Genomic DNA, 19,872 nt, shown 5'->3' with positions numbered 1-19,872 from the left:
TTACCTCTCTGCCCCTGCTCCTCCGGCTGACCCTGTGGGCGCGAAAGCGTAGCCGGGGTGGCGGTGGTGGCGGGGGGTCTCCAGCACTAAGCGCCGCGTGCCTGTCGCTTGGCCTTTGAAGTGTGTGTTGTGGTGTGGAGCCCACTCACCTGGGGGCATGTTTCAGGTGGTGAGGGCTGCCGAAGAGGCCGCATCCACGCTGGCCAGTTCCATCCACCCAGAGCAGTGCATCAAAGTGCTGTGCCCCATCGTCCAGACAGCCGACTACCCCATCAACCTGGCCGCCATCAAGATGCAGACCAAAGTCGTCGAGAGGATCGCCAAGGAGTCCCTGCTGCAGCTCCTCGCAGACATCATCCCAGGCCTGCTGCAGGTGAGCGCCTCGTGGCAACCTGGCCGCTCAGCGCATGGGGTGGGCGTGGTCTCTCCTGGCCCACCCTCCCTGAACACAGAGGAAGTTCTTCCAGGCAGCCCAGACCTGGGGCCCACAGAATGAACTTTCTGTTTACTGTGAACATGTTTTGATCTTTCTTTGTTGTTCATTCCTTACTGCATGGCTGATGGGCCCAGCCCTGGGCAGGGTGAGCTGTGGAACCCAACATCAAACAGTGGTCCTTGTCCTAATCTGGCCAACAAATAGTAATTGAAACCCTTAGAGGCGTGAGGCATTGAGTTAAATAGACTGGAAGGCAAGGTGCCTTCTGCTGGGACCCTGCTTCAAGGAGTTGACAGCCCTCTCTGGGGCTTGGTACTCCTGTACCAACAGCTGCAGGTCAGGGCCGCTGCTGTGTGCGGAGTTACTGGGGTGGATGTGGGTGGTTCTGAGATCCGGGTGGAGGCTGATCTCTAGGTTGAAGGGCTCAGAGAAGAGGTGGTTTAGACTTGGGCCCTAGAGAGGAATTTCAGTGGAGAAGGGTAGACAGACATTGGTTTACACTTAATAAACGGTGCTGTTTGCTGAGCATGGGGCTCAGGGCTTGTAAACACACCCAGCCGAGGCCTGGAGCATCCCAGGCGGAGGGAAAGGCAGAGAGTCCGGAAGGTCCCAGAGGCTGCTTGGAGAGAAGCGGGCGGTCCCGTCTGGGTTTGGGGAGGGAGGAGCTAGGCTGTGGGCCAGCTGGAGAGGGGTGTGGAGGTCTGCCCCACTGCAGGACGACCCACGGACAGTGGGGAGTTTATCCACAGTGAGTGACAGAGTTCTCATTTCTTTAAAAGGGTTTGCACATGTGAGGTTTGCTTTACCATGGTGAGAAGCAGCCACTTACTCTCCCCCTTAATTTCCTTTTCTCAGTCTCTTCTCTCACGTGTCTTGGCTGGTGCTGCCCGGGTTTTTTGGCAGCTCACGATACAGCATCGTTCTCTGTGGAAGAGACCAGCTCACCAGCCTCCTCCCTGCCACCCCAAAATCAGCTCACTCTTGACACCATTGCATGTGGCCTCTTTGGGGCCAGAGCTCTCAGGGTTCATCGGCAGAGCCCGGGGCATCCAGACGGCTCCCAGCACGGCCGAGGTTGAGGTGTGCGAGCGTGGGAGCATTGGTGCGATGCCGTCAGCCGGGCAGCGCTTTGATCGCGGTTCCTCTCTGTCCCTCTGGCTGCAGGGCTACGACAATACGGAAAGCAGCGTGCGCAAGGCCAGCGTGTTCTGCCTGGTGGCGATCTACTCTGTGATCGGGGAGGAGCTGAAACCTCACCTGGCGCAGCTCACGGGGAGCAAGGTATGGGTGCTGTTACGCGGCCAGGTCGTGCGCCGGGCCTCCCAGTGTCCCGGGCCCGCCGCCCTGCCGGTCTGGGCTGCAGACAGACTTCCTCAGCGCGTGTGAGCTCGCTGGGCCTTACTCTCCAGGGGCGTGTCTCTAAAGACAAGGTGAACAACTGTGTAGTGACGTCACCAAGGTACGACGCAGTCTGCTGTCGCTCCTGTTTCTGACATGATAGTTTTGAACTTCTAATTTATCCCCAAAAGGAAGATGGCTTTGTTTAGAAGCCAGCTTGTTTTCTGTCTGAAACACTGAGGACATTTGCCTGCTGGCTTCACGCCTATCTGGGGGGCTTCGGGTCCCGTGGGTGAGTGTAACGATGGCCGCCTCTCACTGTGCCCAGCGCGTCCCGTGTAACGATGGCACTCTGCAGGGTGAGGATGCCGATCCTGCCCGCGACCCACCTGAGGGCCCGTGGTGGTCGTACTGCCTCTTGTTCCTTCTAGAATCGGGCAGAAAATGAGACAAAGGGGCCAGTGGCTCATGGAAGAGGAGAGTGACTAGAGTGCTTGCTGGTTTAAAAATGAACTCAGATCTGATGAACCCGCTGGGGAGAGAGGATAGCCACCCTGATCTCGGGCAGGAGGGGCCAGGAGCTGGGCCGTGGTGAGGCCCCTGCCCCGGGGACTGCCTGGGAAAATGTGTCACTGAAGTTACGGAGGGCCCAGGCAGGGGTGTGAATGCAAACGCACGGAGCCTGAAATTTCTGGCCTTCCTCCTTAGGAAAGAAGGAAGCAGCAGGTGAAGCCTCGTGGCTTTTCAGGCAGGCCTGCTCCTTTGGCACAGTTGGTGAGCGTCTCCACTCGCTGAGTCCGGGGCAGAGCCGGCTCTCCCGCCTTTGTCCCGAGCAGGGCTCGCACCCTCAGTGCTGCCGACACTTCGGGGCACTTTGTGGTGGGGGCACCATCCCTGAGGTCCCAGGAGCGCACCCCACCCTCAGCTGATGTCCCCACACCTGGTCAGGTGTCCCTTTGGGACAGAGTCAGCCTTGGTAGAGAGCCACTGGTCCAGAAGAAGATGTATCAGCAACTGGGCTGGAAGGTCTGAGCAGAGCAGGCGTGGTGGGCGCTGCTTCCCCGGGATCCGATTCCCGTGCTCTCCCTCCCATCGCTGCTGCTGCAGAGGTGCGTGCCCGGCCCTCCCTGACCACGGCCTGCAGGGCGATGAGCCGAGAGTGCCCAGCAGCGTACGGGCCAGGAGCACCTGCCTCTGCCGCTGCTCTCAGGGACCCACGGCTGCTCCATAGCAGCCGTGGGGCCCTCACAGGTAGTCTTCACAAAGGGATAATGTTTTCCAGATCTCGGTTTTCTGGTCCTTTCTACCCTCGGGAGTAAGGGGGCTGTCCTGTCATCTCACTTGACCCCGCCACCGAGGGGCTGAGAGAAGGCAGGTGTCTTCTCACCCCTGTGCTCTGGTTGACCTGCTGCCCCTTGCAGCGGTGGCGTAGGGTCTGGAGCCCAGTCCTGCTCAGAGCCAGCGTTCCCACCTCCCCACTGAGGACATCAGTCACCCTGGAGTGCTGAGGTAGGCTGGCCTGACACCTGTCTGCGGCACAGCGCGTCCGGTCTTGACGGTTTTTATAGGCGACAGCTCCGATGTGTTAACGTGAACTTTGTAAGACTCCAATGCACATCCCCTAAAACAAACAAACACCCCCCTCCCACCCACGCCTCCAGCACGGGCTGCTGACAGCATGTGGTGCTAAGTCAGAAAGAGAATCAAGCCGCGGCTTCCTGCTTCTGTCCCCGGGCCTGGCAGAACCCCCTTCTGCTACTTACATGAGGTTGATAAGTGACATCGGGCTCCGTGGAGGAAGGCCGGATGCAGGGTTGGAGTGGGGGGGCTTGTGAGGTGCACCCTGAAAAGTGGCCCATTGCTGTGGCAGCAATACCAGCTTTAGGATCAGAAAACCCGCTTTCTAGTCTTGGTCTCCCACTCACTAGCCGTGTGACTGTGAGCAGCCTTTCCTTTCCACCTCTCGCTCTTGGTAAAATACATGTGACATGAAATCTACTGTCTTAACCACGCGTTAGTGTGCGGTTCACAGACACCAAGTGTTCATATGATTCATGTTCATCCCCACCACCCATCTCCAGAGCACTTTTCATCTTGGAAAACTGAAACCCATTAAATAATGTTCCCCAGTCCCTGTCAGCCACCATTCTGCTTTCTTTGGTGTGAATACTGGTGAGTGGAATCCTACAGTGTTTGTCTGTTTGTGACTGGTGTATCTCATTTTGGTTCACCCACGCTGTAGCAGGTATCAGAATTTCCTCTCATTTTAAGGCTGAATAATAGCCCAGTGAATGTACATAATAGCACGTTGCTTGCCCGTTTCTTGGTGACGGCCTTGTAGATTGCTTCCATGCCTTGGCTTTTGTGAACATGGGGGCACAGATGTCCTTTGGGACCCCACTTTCAATTCTTTGGGGTTTTTGAGGAGAACTGCAGGACCATGCGATAACTGCCAGCTGTGCCGTCCCAGACCCCACCAGCCATGCCCGGGGCTTCAGTGTCTCCGCATTCACTTGTTCTCTTCTCTTTGGCAGTAGCCCTCCTCATGGCTGCTCTGAGGCAGTGTTTCACTGTAGTCTTGCTTTGCATTTCCCTGATGATCCGTGATGTTGAGCATCTTTTCATATGCTTGTTGGCCAGCTGCATATCTTCTTCAGAGAAATGTCTATTCTAGCCCTTTGTCATTTTTAAATTATGTTGCTTGGTTTTTTTGTTGTCAGTGTTATTGTTGAATTAACAGAAGTTCTACCCATATTCTGGATATTAACCCCTTGACCTTTGATGCACAACTTTTTTAAATTTTTGTGAAATCCAATTTGTCTGTTGTTTTTTGCCTCTGCTTTTGCTGTCGTATCAATAATCATTGCCAAATCCATAGTGAAGCTTTTGCCCTTTGTTTTTTTCCAATAGTTTTATAGTTTTAGCTTTTAATGGAGGTCTCTGATCCATTTTGAGTAAATTTTTGTGTATGGTATTATTAGGTAAGGGTCCAACTTCATTCTTTTGTGTGTGGATATTCAGCTTTCCCAGTTCCATTTGTTGAAAAGACTTTCTGTTTCTCCAGAGAACCACATTGGGATTTTGATAAGGATTCCATTGAATGTATAGGTAGCTTTGGGTAGTATTGACCTCATAATATTGTCTTCCAACCCATGAGCATGGGATGTCTTTTTTTTTTAACCTCTATACATGAGTTTTTAATTTTTAATTGAGATAAAAATGAACATATGAAATTGTATTCATTTTGGATGTACAGCATAATTATTTGATATTTATTTATACTGCAGTATGATCATCCAGTAAGTGTAGGTAACATCTGTCACACCCATGCTACGTGATTTTTTTTCTTGTGATGACAGATTTTAAGATCTACTGTTAGTGACTTCTATATATACAGTACAGTATTCTTACTATACTCACTGTACTGTGTAGTACATGGAGTGTCTCTTTGTGTTTTTACTTTCAATAAAATGTGGTAGTTTTTATTGTACAGTACTTTCACTTCCTTGTGTTAATTCCTAAGTGTTTTATTCTTTTTGATACTATTGTGAACGGAATTGTTTTTCTTCGCTTCCTTTTTGGAGTTTTCATTTTTAGTGTACAGAAGTGCAGTTGATTTTTGCTCGTTGATTTTGTAGTCTGCTAGTTTGCTGGATTTCTTTATTAGTCTTAACAATTCTTTGTGGAATCTGTGAGATTTTATACATGTGAGATCCCAGTCATCTCTTGGTATCGCACAGGGATGAGTCTCAGGACCTGCCACAGATAGCAGACTCTGCACGTGCTTGAGCCCTTTCCCTGTAGTTCTGCACCTGGGATTTTCAGCTGAGCACGGATTGTGTGTGCTGGGTGTGTTGAAAAACATCCATGTATGAGTGCATCTTCACAGTTCAAACCCGTGTTGCTCAAGGGTCAACTGTATGTCATCTTTGAACAAAGATAATTTTGCTTCCTCCTTTCCAATGTGAATGCCTTTCTTTTCGTTTCCTGCCTAATTGTTCTGGCTGGAACTTACTGTGTTAGTAGAAATGGTGAAAGCAAGCATCCTCTGCCTTGTTCCTCATCCTAAAAGCAGAGTTGTCAGTCTTTTATCACCGAGCATAATATTCACTGTGTGTCTCTCGTATGTAGCTTTTGATACATTGAGGTACAGACATAGAGATGGTATGGATTTGGTTTCAGCCAGCTGAAATAAAGCAAGTATTGCAATAAAGTAGACTGCACAAATTTTTTGGTTTCCCAGGGTGTATAAAAGTTATGTGTGTACTATACTGCAGTCTGTTACGAGTTTAGTAGCATTATGTCTAAAATATCAATATCTTAACAGAAATGCTGGCCATCTGAGCTTTCAGTGAGTCACAATCGTTTTGCTTGTGGAGGATCTGGCCTCTGTGTTGATGGCTGCCAACTAACCAGGGTGGTGGTTGCTGAAGATTGTAGTGACTGTGTCTTATTTTAAGACAACAGGGACGTTTGCCAAATTGATTGACTCTTCTTTCACAAACAGTTTCTCTGTAGCAGCAATACTGTTTTATAGTATTTTATACACAGTAGAAAAATTGAAGTCAGTCTTCTCAAACCTGCCTCTGTTTAATCAACTAAGTTTATGTAATATTCTAAATCCTTTGTTGTCATTTCAACAGTCTTCACAGCATCTTCACCAGGAGTAGATTGCATCGCAAGAAACCACTTTGTTTGTCCATCCATAAGCAGCAGCTCCTTATCCATTAAAGCTTTTCCATGAGGTTTCAGCGATTCAGTCCTATCTTTAGGCTCCAGCTCTAACTCTAGTTCTCTTGCAATTTCCACCACAGCTGCAGTTCCTTCCTGCACTGAAGTCTTAAACCTCTCAAAGTCATCCAGGAGGGATGGAATCAACTTCTTCCAAACTCCTGTTAATGTTGGTATTTTGACTTCTTTGTTCTTCATGGCATCTAGTATGTTGAATCCTTTCTAGAAGGTTTACAGGTGACTTTGCCCAGATCCATCAGAGAAGTCACTACGGCAGCGATTACCTTACAAAATGTTTTTCTTAGATAGTAAGACTTGAAAGTCAAAATTAGTCCTTGATGCTTGGGCTGCAAAAGTGGTGTTGTGTTATTAGCAGGCGTGAAAGCAACCTTAATTTTGTATATCTTCATCAGAGCTTTTGGGTGACCAGGTACACTGTCAGTGAGCAGTAATATTTTGAAAAGAATCTTTTTTTCTGAGCTGTAGGTCTCAACAGTGGGCTTAAGATATTCAGTCGGCCCTGTTGTAAACAGATGCACTGTCATCCAGACTTTGTTGTTCCATTTATAGAGCGCAGGCAGAGTAGATGGAGCATAATTCTTAAGAGCCCTGGGATTTGCAGAATGGTAAGTGAACACTGGCTTTATTTTAAAGTCACCAGCTGCATTAGCTCCTAATAAGAGTCAGCCTCTGAAGTTTTGAAGCCAGGCATTAACTTGTCCTCTCTGGCTGTCGAGTACTACATGGCATCTTCTTCCAATATAAGACTGTTTGCCTGTGTTGAAAATCTGTTGTTTCGTTGTAGCCACCTTCATGAATTGTCTTAGCTAAATCCTCTGGATAACTTGCTGCAGCTTCTGCATCAGCAGTTGCTGCTTCACCTCACACTTTAATGCTAGGGAAACAGCATATTTCTTTAGACCTCATGAACCAACTTCTGGCAAGTTCAGACTTTTTTCCAGCAACTCGTTCATCTCTCTTAGCCTTCCTAGAATGGAAGAGAGTTAGGGTCTCGATCTGTACTAGGTTTTGGCTTTTAAGGGCATGTTGTGACTGTTTGATGTTCTATGCAGACCCCTTTCTCCATATCAGCAGTAAGGCTATTTTGCTTTGCTTTTGCTTTCTTATCATTTGTGTGTTCACTGGGTAGCACTTGCAGTTTCTTTTGAGAACTTTTCCTTTATATTCACAACTTGGCTAACTGTTTGACGCAAGAAGCCTAGCTTTTGGCCTGTCTAAACTTTCAATATGCATTTCTTACTAAGCTTAATCATTTCTAGCGAGAGAAATGCAACTCTTTCACTTAAACACTTGAGGCCGTCGTAGGGTTTCTACTTGGCCTGATTTCAACAGTATTGTGTCTCGGGGAGATAGGAAGGCTCGTGCACCGGGAGAGAGACGGGGAGATGGTGCAACAGTCAGGACATACACATCTGTGGATGAAGTGTGCTGTCTTCATGTGGACATGGTTCATGACACCCCAAACAACTGCAGTTGTAATATCTAAGAACACTGATTACAGACCACCATAAGGAGTGTAATAATGATGAAAAAGTCTGAAATAATTGTAGAATTACCAAAATGGGACAGTGACTTGTAGGCAGCAGGTGCTGTTGCAAAGTGGCACTGATGGACTTGCTTGCCGCAGTGTTCACAGACCTTCAATGTGGGGAAAAAAGGACTGTCTTCAAAGTACAATAAAGTGAAAACAGCAAAACGAAATACGCCTGTACACCTTCTATGCCGAGTTTGTCTGCTATTTTTATTTTGAAAAGGTATTGAATTTTGCCAAATACTTTTTCTGTGTCAGTTGAAATGATCCTTTGATTTTTTTCCCCCTTCATTCTGTTAATGTGGTATATTATATTTATTAATTTTTGTATGCTGGATCAGTGTTCGTAAGGAACATTGGTCTGTAGTTTTCATATCTTTATCTGACTTTGCTATCAGGACGATGCTGACTTCATAGCGTGAATTCAGAAGTGTTTCTTCCTCTAAGTTTTCTAGAAAAAATTGAGGATTGTGTTAGTTCTCTGAATGCTGGTAGACTTCACCAGTGAAGCCATCTGGTCTGGGGCTTTTCTTTCTCAGATTTTCGATTACTGCTTCAGTCTCTTTACCAGTTACAGGTCTGTCCATACTTTCTCTTTCTTCATGACTCAGTCTTGGTAGGTTTTGTGTTTCCAGGGATTTGTCCGTTTCATCTTGGTTATCTGCTTTGCTCTTGTACAGTTCCTCACAGTATTTTTATCATATCTTTGATTTATGTAGACTCAGTCATAGTGTCCCCACATATGTTTCTGACCAATAGTTTGAGTCTTTTCTCTTTTTTCATTAGTTAAAGGTTTGTCAGTTTTGTTGATTTTTTTTTTTTTAAAGAACCAGCTTTTGGCTTTGTTGTCTCTATTTTTTGTTTCATTTATCTAATCTTTTTTACTGTTCTCCCTTCTGCAAGCTTGAAGTTCAGTTTATTCTTTCTCTAGTCCCTGAAGATGTGTCGAGTTAGGCTGTTGACACCCGCCTCCCGCCCTTTTTACGTGGAAGCCGTGTCGCCCGTATCGCCGTGGGCCTCCCTCGCTGCACTGCTCTCGCTGCGTCCCTTCTGCTGGTGTTTCCATTGTCACCTGCCTCAAGATACTCTCTAATTTCCTTTGTGATTTACCCTTCAGCCCATTGGTTGTTGGAATGTGTGGTTCAGTTTCCACAAACGTGGGGATTTTTCAGTTTTCTTTCTGTTACTAATCTAACTTCATCTATTGTGGTCGGAAAAGGTACTTTGTGACACCTCTTTTTTAATTTATTGAGATTCAATTTGTGGCCTAACATATAGTCTATCTTGGGAAGGTCTCATCTTAGGCAGAGGTTTTGCCTATTTCTTTTATGTTTAGTTGATCTGCTGTGTTGTTCAAACCCTCCACAGTGGAATAGTGACGTCTCCCAACTATTATTGTGAAACTGTTTCTCCCTTCTGTGCTGTCAGTTTTTGCTTAAATGCTTTGATGGTATATTCCTAGAGGTATAATTATTTATTGTCATTTCCTGCTTTGTGGATCTTTTATTAATCTTTCTGTTTCTTATAACCTTTTTTGATTTAAGCTGTATTTTGCCTAATATTAGTATAGCTACCTTGTACTCTTGGTTACTCTTTGCATGTAATATCCTTTTCCATTCTTTCACTTTGAACTATTTGTGTCTTTGGCTCTAAAGTGAGTCTCTAGTAGACAAAATATAGTTGAATCATGCTTTTTTTAAAAATCCATTTTGCTAATCTCTGTCTTTTGATGGGAAAGTTTGACTCATTCACATTTAAAGTACTTACTGATAAGGAAGAGATTTCTGTCATTTTTGTATTTGCTTTCTGTGTGTATAATAGCTTTTTGCCACTCATTTTCTGTATTATTGGTTTTTTTGTGTATTTGTTTGCTTTTTATACTGAAACATTTTAATTCTTTTCTCATTTCCTTTTGTGTATATTCTATACCTGTTTTCTTTGTGGATTACAGTTGACATCTAAAGTTATAATCCTGTAATTTGAATATATACCAACTCATTGAGCAAGCTCTCTGAATCCCAGCCATTTCATTTGTAAAATAGGAGAACCTGTTCTGCCTACCTCAGAGGATTAGTTTGAGGTTCAAATATGATTAAAGCTTGTAAACTCAGGGCTTACAAGGGGTTCTGAGTTGCAAATAACTATTAACAATGTTTAGAAGTTCATTTTAACCTGTCTTTCATAGAAATATAACTATCCTGTTTTCTAGATCACTTTTTTCTTCTTTAAAAAATATTCGATTCAGTAAGTGCGTATTAGGAACCTGCTGCCCTCAGCATGTGGGAGACAAACCCTTGTTCCCCCTGAAGTAGCATCAGATAGAGCTGAGGATCAGGACTGGCACATGGGGGGACTTGTGCAGAGGTCCGGGAGTGGCCGGTGGGCCCCGTGAGACAGGTTCTGGTGCTGGGCCAGGGGCCTGCTGCAGCAGGAGGGAAGGGAGAGCTCCTGGAGGAAGCGGGACTGGCCTGGGCCTGGCTCGGGAGGAGGAAAGGCTGAGCTCCAGGCAGGAGCAGCTCCTTGGGTAGGAGAAGGAGCAGGGACTCAGGAGACATGTTTTCTAAGCAGGGAGCTACCTGGGAGGGGTATCACTTATTTTGCAGGTGGTTGAGTCAAGGCGCAGGAAATGTTTACCTGAGGTCACAGAACTAGTGCTGGAGTTGGTTCTAGAACTCTGCTGGATCTGTGGAGCCTCAGGCCAGTACTTCGTTGAATGTACCAGGGTTTCTCTGGAAGCTGGTTGGCCCTGGTCACATCCTCCTGAGGCTCGGAGCATTAAGATGCCTTGTGTAAAGTAACAGCACCTTGGCCAGCGTGCTGAATGTTAGGTTAAAAGGTCTAAGATTTTGAAAGGTGTGGAATGAAAGACAAGCTGGGATATGTAGTGTGAAGTCATGGCACGCTCCCCTGCAGTTGAAAAGAGCTAAGTCCTGACGTGGGGAGACCCCAGATGGGCTGTTGCATGAAGCCAGCCAACTCCAGGACACGCAGGGCAGAGCTCTCAGACCAGCCTTACCTTCTGGGCTCCGTGCCTGTTTGACCGCGCACCTTGCTGGGGCTCAGGGCGCCTCGTGAGGAGCGCTGCTGGGTGCTGGCCTGCTCCCACTGGTTTCTGGGGGCCCGCCTTCTCCTGCAGCACGTGCTCTACTCTGAGCATCTCTTCACGGCCCCCCAAGACCCGCCTCTGCTCCACGGGTTGGCTTATACATGTCTCAGCCTCACAGCCTGTTTAGAGACAGCAAATAAAGAGCTGTGGTCAGTAAATATTTACTAATTCCCTTAATCTTACCAGTTGTGTGTTATGTAGATCTTCATGGGCATTCTCCTTCTACAAATAGCTGGGTTTTTTTATTCTTAATATGGTCAGGCACACTATTGACATCAGGTTATTGGTATTCAACAAATATTCTAAGAACTTTCCCTCATAGCTCAGTTGGTAAAGAATCTACCTACAATGCAGGAGACCCTGGTTTGATTCCTGGGTCGGGAAGATCTGCTGGAGAAGAGATAGGCTACCCACTCCAGTATTCTTGGGCTTCCCTTGTGGCTCAGCTGCTAAAGAATCCACCTGCAATGCAGGAGACCTGGGTTCAGTCCCTGGGTTGGGAAGATCCCCTGGAGAAGAGAAAGGCTTTCCACTCCAGTGCTCTGGCCTGAAGAATTCCATGGACTGTATAACGGTCAACGGGGCGCAGAGAGTCAGACACGACTGAGTGACTTTCACTTCACTACCATGTATGTTCATGCTGCTTTAGGTGTTTTGAGGGTCCAGGGGCTTAAGTTAGAACCACATGAGATGTGAGACGTCGAAGGCCTGTTGTGGGGAAGCACTGTGCCCAACGAGGGCATGTTGTATAGTGAAGCGGCATCTGACCTCTGGGAGACTGAGTCTCGTTGGAAGGATCCAGCCCACTGCCGCCCCCAGCATAAGGCAGCATATGCTGAGCCACAGTGGGCAGAGCGGGGTCCAGGGGCAGGAGGACCAAGGGTGCGGATGGGGGCAGCCTGAAGGTGGGCCTCGGACGCCGTGTACCTCAGCAGGTGTCGTGTCCGTGGATAGAAGCAGGTGCAGACGAGGTGTGTGATGGGGAAGGAGCAACTTCTACAGAGGTGTGAGGATAGAAAGCCTGACCTCTGACCTCGGCTTCGTTTCTTTATCCCAGGGGAGCAGGCATTGCAGCCTCTCCTCCCGCTCGCTTGGGTGGAGCCGCACCGGCTGCCGTGCCCCCCGCCCGCCCCGAGTGTGCGGGTCTGCCTCTGGAGAGCCTTTCTGCAGGCAGCCCTGAGGCCCACCTCGTGGGAGCACGTGTCCCTCTTCCTGATAACCTCTCATGCCCCCTCCTCTAATCTGACCTCCCGATCGCCCGCTGGCCCCGGTAGGCACTTAGGGAATGTCTGTGCAGTGAATTTCTGCACTGAGGGACGTGCTGTTTTCTTGTGATCACCTGGGCTTTGTTGCTGACTTTGTGATTTTCTTCCTTCTCACCCATTTGTATTTTTCCTTTGCAGATGAAGCTGCTCAACTTGTACATAAAGAGGGCGCAGACCACCAACAGCAACAGCAGCTCCTCGTCCGACGTCTCGACCCACAGCTAATGCAACGCCAGAATCTCCGTGTAGCCCTGGAAGCAATCGGTGGTGCCTCAGAGACCTCCCCGCCATCCCCCCACCCCCGTCGGCTGCCCAGTCAGAATCAGGAGGCCCGCAAATATTTATTACAATCAGTATTTTGATCCCTTCCAGCTTTTGTGTAGAATCATACTGGTATTGAATGTAAGGGAAGCAAGGCCTGTGTTTCATCTTCCTACAGAACAAAACAAAAGGAGTGAGAGAAGAGCCGTCCTCAGACCGCCTGGCCCAGCCACTGAGGCTGTGAAACCGCGTGTGGGGTGCAGTTCTTAAAAGTCAGAGCTCGCTAGCCGATACATGGTAGAAAGTAGCATTTTCTCTTCAGTTAATAACAGGTTTGAGGAGGTTGTATTGAGTTGTGTTTCTCTTTCATCCTGGCTCCCTTCCCTCTGGATCTGGCCTGTGTGGGGCAGAGCCCACGCCCTTCACAACTGATACCACGAAAGGGTTTTATATGTTTTAGGTTGCATTTTGAGACTACTAAGAATATGAATCAAGTCTTGGCAAGAAATGGGAAAGAAGCCTGAAGATGGCCTTGTAAAGAGCATGTGATATTTTGCTTACACTCTGCAGCCTGGGGGCTGGCACCCTTTACTGCCTCCTTCCAGGATGGGCTCCCGGCTCCTCCAAACAGCCCCGCTGACGCCACCCCTGCTCCAGAGCTGCTGGGGCAGAGATCTGTGATGACAGTTGAGATCCAGGCACAGAAATCAAGGTAAATCGATAGCCTCAGTTAGCATGTGCTTGAAGTGGGCCTTCACGCAGCATTGAAAACACAAGAGGAGCTGCTGGTTTTGCTGCTGAGATCTGGGAAATGCCGTGGAACACACCGTCCCTGGAGGCTCAAGTCTAGTCTGGCCTCCTTTCCGCAAGCTGCGCCCAGGCTGCTTGATTCCAGTGTTCTGTCCTGACAGTTGGCAACTCTGCCATCTCCGTTTTTACTTCTTTGTTTAATTTGGGATTGAGATCAAAGAAAAACCTAGAGAGACCAGGTTATCAGGATCATTTTTTAAAATTTTGTGAAGTACTTCCTCGATCATCTGTTGAAATAATCATGGTTTAAGGAAAAAGTAATTATGATGTGCAGCAAATTGCAGAAAAACAGGATTTGAACCAGTTTAGAGTCTATTTTTCCTTCAGTGAGAAACTTACCCCTTAAAATGTTTTCTTGAGCGTTTCATTGCTTCAGTAAAAGTAACTACAGATCTCAAGTCTGTGTAACTAAGTTTCGAGTAAAATTCTTCAAACCAAATGGAAATTCTTTTTGCAATCATGGAAACATTTTAGACTCTCTAAACTGAACTGGTTTTTCCATATTTCCTTATGGAAATTTGTTCCGTTCTTTTCCCCATGCCTGTTCTGATGTTAATTTTTAATGAGGTGTTTGCTGCTCAGGTGCAGAATCTCGGCAACTGCCAGGTTGTATGGGTCCCACCTCTGAGCTCCGCAGACCCTCTAGCCTTGACGTTGGAAGTCCTGAAAGACACTGTAGCAGAACGCAACTTGTTTTCATTCAGAATTTATTTTAGATACTTTATTTGGAAATAGGCACTGAAAATGGAGGTCCAGGAGCAGTGAGGCTGGGGTGCCTTCACTGCGTGTGTGTGTGTCTGTGTGGGTGTGTGTGGGTGTGTGTGTGGGTGTGTGTGGGTGTGTGTAGGGGGTATCCTGCACGTGTAGGAGGTGCCCTGCTGCTGCTGTTGAGAGAACTTCAGGGGTGTGTTTTAAGTGATCAAACATAGTTGACTCTTTTGGCTCAAAACATAGCAGGACCAGGCCTTACTTTCATTGATAAATACCGTTTGTTCATATGTCGCTTTCGGGGTCTCTTTCTTACCCCCTACAAACAAGTCCAAGTGTCTGATGACTCTTCTGGGGCAGAAACTGTCTTTTTTCCTGCCTAGTGTGTGTAGAAAGGCCTTTCTCCTTCAGCTCGTGGACACCCAGGTTGCTGTGGCCCCCTACCCCGGAGTCGGGAAGGACCTTGAGCATGGCCGCGTGTCCTCCTGGCGCTCACAAAGGGCTCGCCTTGAATGTCACTTGCCCAACCTCGGTCTCCCAACCCAGAGGGAGCCGCCACCCCCAGGTCTCTGGGCCTCCTGGGAGGAGACTCGCATGCAGCCACAACCTCAGGGGGCCACCCCCTCCAACCGACAGCTGCAACTGCCCTGCCTGGCCGCCGCCTCCCTGCAGGCCTCCTGTCTGGATGAAACAGCAGAACACAGCGAGCAAAGCGCCCAAAACTCCGTCTGCCTCCCCCGTTCGCCTGACTGCCCGGGGCCCTGAGAAGCCCGCCGATGCCACCACTGGGCCGGGGCGCCGGGCTCCTGCTTCCCCTCGCGCTGTGGCCGGGGGAGGCTCCGCCTTCCCAGGGCGCCGTGGCCACAGGCGCCTGCCACAGCCCCACTAGCTTCTCGGTCATGCAGGCAGCGCAGCTGCGCCTGATCTGTCTCCTCAATCTTTTTCTTTCCCTGCCGCCCTTTATTTATCAAGCATAATATTACACAGTAAAGAAGAGCAAATAAGAACTTTGTAGAACCTCACCCAGACTTTGCTAACGATGATATTTGAAAATGAGAACAACGCTCTGAAAAACATCCACCACCAAAATAGTTTTGTTGGCACTGTTCACACGCATGGTCCCCCACATCCCCAGGTTGGGTTTTTGTTTGTTGGTTTTGGTTTTTTTAGGGGCTTTTTCATGTTACATCCATATCTGTATTTATATCTTATTTGTTTCACTTTCAAGTGTATCATGGCAAATGTACAGATTTTCTTTTTTTGTTAATAATGTGCTAGGATTTGCTAAAAAAGGAAACACAAAAACCCTTTTGAGTTTGCCCTAGAATAAATGAGACTTAATTCAATTTCTGACATCCAAGTGGTCTTTCTTGCTGCCGTGCCCTGTAGGTAGCATATCGCGTCTCTGGGACGTCAGAACAAGGCCACATTTCTGAAGGATTGAGGGGCTATGTTGGGGATCTCATGAGGTCGGTAGATGGGACTGCAGGGGGACGCCCGTGTCCTAGGGGCCAGGGGCCGAGAACAGGCCGGAGGCAGGATAGAACTCTCGGGGAAGGGTTTGGGGGCGCCCTGTCAGCTGCAGGCCTGCGGAGGAACAGGTGCATGACCAAAGGGCGCTGGCCCCGTCTCTGGCGCCTCACTTGGGTGTAGGAACAATTTTGAGTCTTCAGTTCTGTGACGCATCTCAGTTTCCCCGCCTGGTGACTGTGAGCCCCTTCTGCCCTGCGGCCCACCTCCTCCTGCCCACTGGGCGTGAGCTCACGATTGGTATAAAAATCAAGAGCTGGCTTCAAGTTTCTGCTCCCTCCATCGCCCCCTCGGGCCACTGTTCTTGTGGATAAACCTGAGTCAGACCTCGTGGAGGTGCTGGGAGGGCCCGTGAGTGTCGTAAGTGAAGCTGCAGCCTGGCGCTTTGCTGTGGGCGAAGGGACACAGAGACAGCTGAGCGCCCCCGATACCCCCTCCGCCCCCCTGGGCCTGGTGCCCAGCTCCCACTCCCCGGAGCAGGTGTGCCGTCTGCGTTTGGGTCTCTGGCCCCTGCTGCCATTGCCCCCCTCACCCCAAGGCTGCCAGGAAGCCCCTGCGCCGGCTTCGGGTGCTCAGCAGCCGTGGCTGAGGGGGTGGGCACGGATGCCCACCGTAATCAGCGGGGCTTGGCTTGGGATCTGAACGACCTTCTCTCCAGAGGAATGCCCCCCTTCCACTCTCACAGTTCTGCTCTCAAGTGTAGGTTTCAGGACCCCCTGAGGCTGTCCAGGGGTTCCACGGGGAAAACGTGTGACTTACAGACCGCAGCTCTGGCCCTTCCCAGGTCACGAGTGGAGGGTGGGGAAGTGGAGTGGCGGCTGACAGGCAGCGTTAATCAACGTCACGGACCAGGCACTTAGACTTCCGAAGTGTTCTCATCTGTGGCATCTTACTGGTTCTTAGACCAGTCATGAGATGCAGGTGAGGGACTTGCTGTCATGTCCCCGCTCCAGGTGGGCAAGCTGACACCGGGCACAGTGCCAGCCGGATGGGCATGAGGGGAGTTGGGGCCTGACCCCAGGCTCCTGCCTCGTCTTGCCTCCCCACCCTTCACGCATCTTCCCTGACCTCCCTGGGGGCACCTCAGGGTCCCCTGGGGAGCTGCTGGAGCAGAAGGCAGAGTTCCGCCTGGGTGTTGATTCTGTGGGCCCAGGGTGGGGCCTGGGCATTTGTCACTAGTTCCTGGTGGTGCTGTTGCTGACACAGTTGGAGAACCAGCATGGAACATTTTTCTGAAAACGAGACAGGTGGTTTGTTCCCCAGATTTAGGACCCTCTCTGAGACAGGCTGTTGCAGGAAACAGCGCTGGACTTCGGGAACATCAGCCAGACCATCCCTGATGCATCCAGCTGAGCATCTAGACCAGGACCTCGGTCTGCTGTGAGCAGAGGGAAACCAGAAGTGTTTCAGGCAGAGGGGACGTATAACCCCCTGGGGCATAAAGCTTCCCTCCCACCCGGCCCAAGCCTGGACCCTGCCGGCCTTCCCATTTCCTCCAGTATTTATTAACTCCTACTGCAGTGGCTCCAGGCAAGAGCGGACAAAGGTCATGTGAATCGGCATCTAATCCCAGATTACGTATTTAAAAAACATTAAAATGCTTCCACACCAGTGCCCTCCGCGGACACCGGGCCTGCTGCCAGTGCCGAGGCCCTGGAGGTGGATTCCATGGGCACTGGGCCCCTCTACAGGGGCTGAGCTCCTGAGCAGACTCCCAGCTGCGCCGGGATCCCCCTGCCCCCCGGAGTGTCCCACGAGGGGTGAGGGGTGGGGCGGGAAGGGCTGTAGACCTGGGCCCTGACAGCGTCACCTCCCCCAGCATCGTCCAGGCCCCAGTGGCTGCTCCTTCTGGAAAACTCGGAAGCCTTTGCTGACTTACTTGCTTGAAGCCTCATGACAACCTTGAGAGGTCAGTCTCATGAGTATTCCCATTTTGCAGATGGGAAGTAGAGGCAGAGAGAGGTTGAGGAACTTACCTGAGGTCACAGAGCTAACGAGAAGCAAAGTAAAGTGAAAGTGTTAGTCGCTCTGTTGTGTCTGACTCCTTGTGACCCCATGGCCTGTAACCCGCCAGGCTCTTCTGTCTGTGAGATTCTCCAGGCAAGAATACTGGAGCGGCTTGCCATTTTCTTCTCCAGGAGATCCTCCTGACCCAGGGATCGAACCCGAGTCTCCCACTTTGCAGGCGGATTCTTCGCCTTCTGAGCCATCAGGGAAGCCCGCAAGAGGCAAATCTGAGATTCAAGCCCAGGACGTGCCCTTTGGCCTGAGCTAGAGTCTCGGGTTGCGTCTCTGGCCCTTCTTGGAGCTTCTGTCTCTGTACACCTCTCGTGTGAGTGGGCTCCCCTGGAGGCTCAGAGGGTAAAGCGTCTGCCTGCAGTGCTGGAGACCCAGGTTTGATCCCTGGGTCGGGAAGATCCCCTGGAGAAGGAAATGGCAACCCACACCAGTATTCCTGCCTGGAGAATCCCATGGACGGAGGAGCCTGGTGGGCTACAGTCCGTGGGGTCGCAAAGAGTCAGACACGACTGAGCGACTTCACTTCACTTTACTTACTCGTGTTAGTGAGGAATGGTCCCTGGTCAGAGGTCTGCTGAGCTCTTTGATATTACACTCATGGTAAACATTTCTGGAACCCCCCCCCCCCCCCCGAGGGTCCTGCTCCTCAGGCCTCACAAGGAGGGGAGGGCTCACCTGGATGCAGGATGATGTCTGGGTTGTGAATCCAACTGTTTCAGGGCCTATGACTTTAGCTGAATGACTCCAGATTACGATGACCTCAACTGCCTCCTCTAGAATCCTAGTGGCAGGGAATTGAGAGGGGTCTGGTGGGGGGCGGGGGACGGGCACATGAAGATTAGCGTAAAGTTCTTGGACCCTCAACTCTTAGCTCCCGCCTTCCTCTTTCACCCCGTTCTTGGTCACTGCACCCCAGAAACTCTCCTGCCTCAGGGCCTTTGCATTTCTCCTCCCTTTGACCCCTCCCCTCACCGCCTTCATGTGCCCACATATGCACATATAAACACCCCTATACGTGCACTTCCCTCAGCTAACTTTATGGACATTTTAGATCTTGGCTTAAATGTCAGGTCATTACTTCTTTAGAGAAGTATCTGAATTAGTCCTTTTATTTTTTCTTCCTAACACTCATCACACACTTTGTGTGTGCAGATTAGTTGTCTGATTTTCCTTGATCAGACAAGATCTAGGAAAGATCTTGTGGGCAAGAACCAGGCCTCATTTCCCTCTGTAGTCCTAACACATGGCGCATGTACCCGGCTCACGGTGGCTGCTGAGTGAATGGCTGGTTTGGCTGTATCCTTGGTACCGAAGGATGCAGTCACCACTGCGGTAACACCTGGGCTCAAACCCTGGTGCTGACTTGACCTCAGGCGTGTTTTCTAATCTCTTCCTGCCTTGACTTCTTCCTCTGAATGGACAGGTTGCTAATGGAGCAGTACCTTTCTCACGAATGTTAATAAATCACTCAGAAAGGGGCCCTGGACACTGCCTGGACTGCAAAGTCATTATCGTTTAATTGAAGTACAGTTGATGTACAATGTTGTGTTCACGTCTGGTGTAGAGCAAAGTGATTGCCTTATACCCTGTATATATATGTGTGTGTGTGTATATATTCTTTTTCATACTCTTTTCCATCACAGTGTATCACAGGATATTGATAGTCCCTGAAGCTCTACAGTAGGACCTTGTTTTTTATCAACCATTACTTTGTATTCAGTGATCAATTAGACCAATTAAGTGGGGGAGAGAGCTTGACCTTGGAGCTAGGCATGGGTTCCCATGCTGTCTTCCCCATTTCTGTTTAGTTGGACCTCTGTATCTGGGGATGTGAAACTCGCAGAGACGGAGGGCTGATTTAATCTCAAGGGCATCTCTCGACTTCTATCAGCCCTAACATCATGAGGCAGCACAGCCAACGTGGAAAGCAGTTTGGCATTCTCTGATAAGATCGAAGATTCATTTGCCTTGCAACACATCAGCCCCACTTGTGGGGTGGGCCCTGGGCAAGCCTAGTGAGTGTTCCTGAAGACTCAGTAACAGGATTTCCAAAGCCCAAACAGGGCGTAGGCCCGATGGGCCCCAGGAGCGGGCTGTGCAAGAATTAGCAAGATGG

General features: G+C 49.6%; 1 protein-coding gene across 12 annotated transcripts in view; it reads left to right on the top strand.

Annotated features, from left to right (window-relative positions):
• The window catches only part of CLASP1 (cytoplasmic linker associated protein 1), a 266,051-nt gene extending 250,498 nt beyond the window's left edge, over positions 1-15,553 (top strand). For all 12 annotated transcript variants that reach the window (XM_043894511.1, XM_043894523.1, XM_043894522.1 and 9 more), the window contains 3 exons: positions 167-373; positions 1,601-1,717; positions 12,567-15,553. In XM_043894511.1, coding sequence (XP_043750446.1) covers positions 167-373; positions 1,601-1,717; positions 12,567-12,653 — 411 coding nt within the window. In that variant the 3' untranslated portion in view covers positions 12,654-15,553. The remainder of the gene's footprint in view (positions 1-166; positions 374-1,600; positions 1,718-12,566) is intronic.
• Positions 15,554-19,872: the final 4,319 nt, after the last annotated feature.

The sequence above is a fragment of the Cervus elaphus genome, chromosome 33, assembly GCF_910594005.1.
Source record: "Cervus elaphus chromosome 33, mCerEla1.1, whole genome shotgun sequence".
NCBI classification, from domain to species: Eukaryota; Metazoa; Chordata; class Mammalia; order Artiodactyla; family Cervidae; genus Cervus; species Cervus elaphus.
Note: the sequence above shows the minus strand (reverse complement) of the source record. Positions and strands in the feature narration are given on the sequence as shown.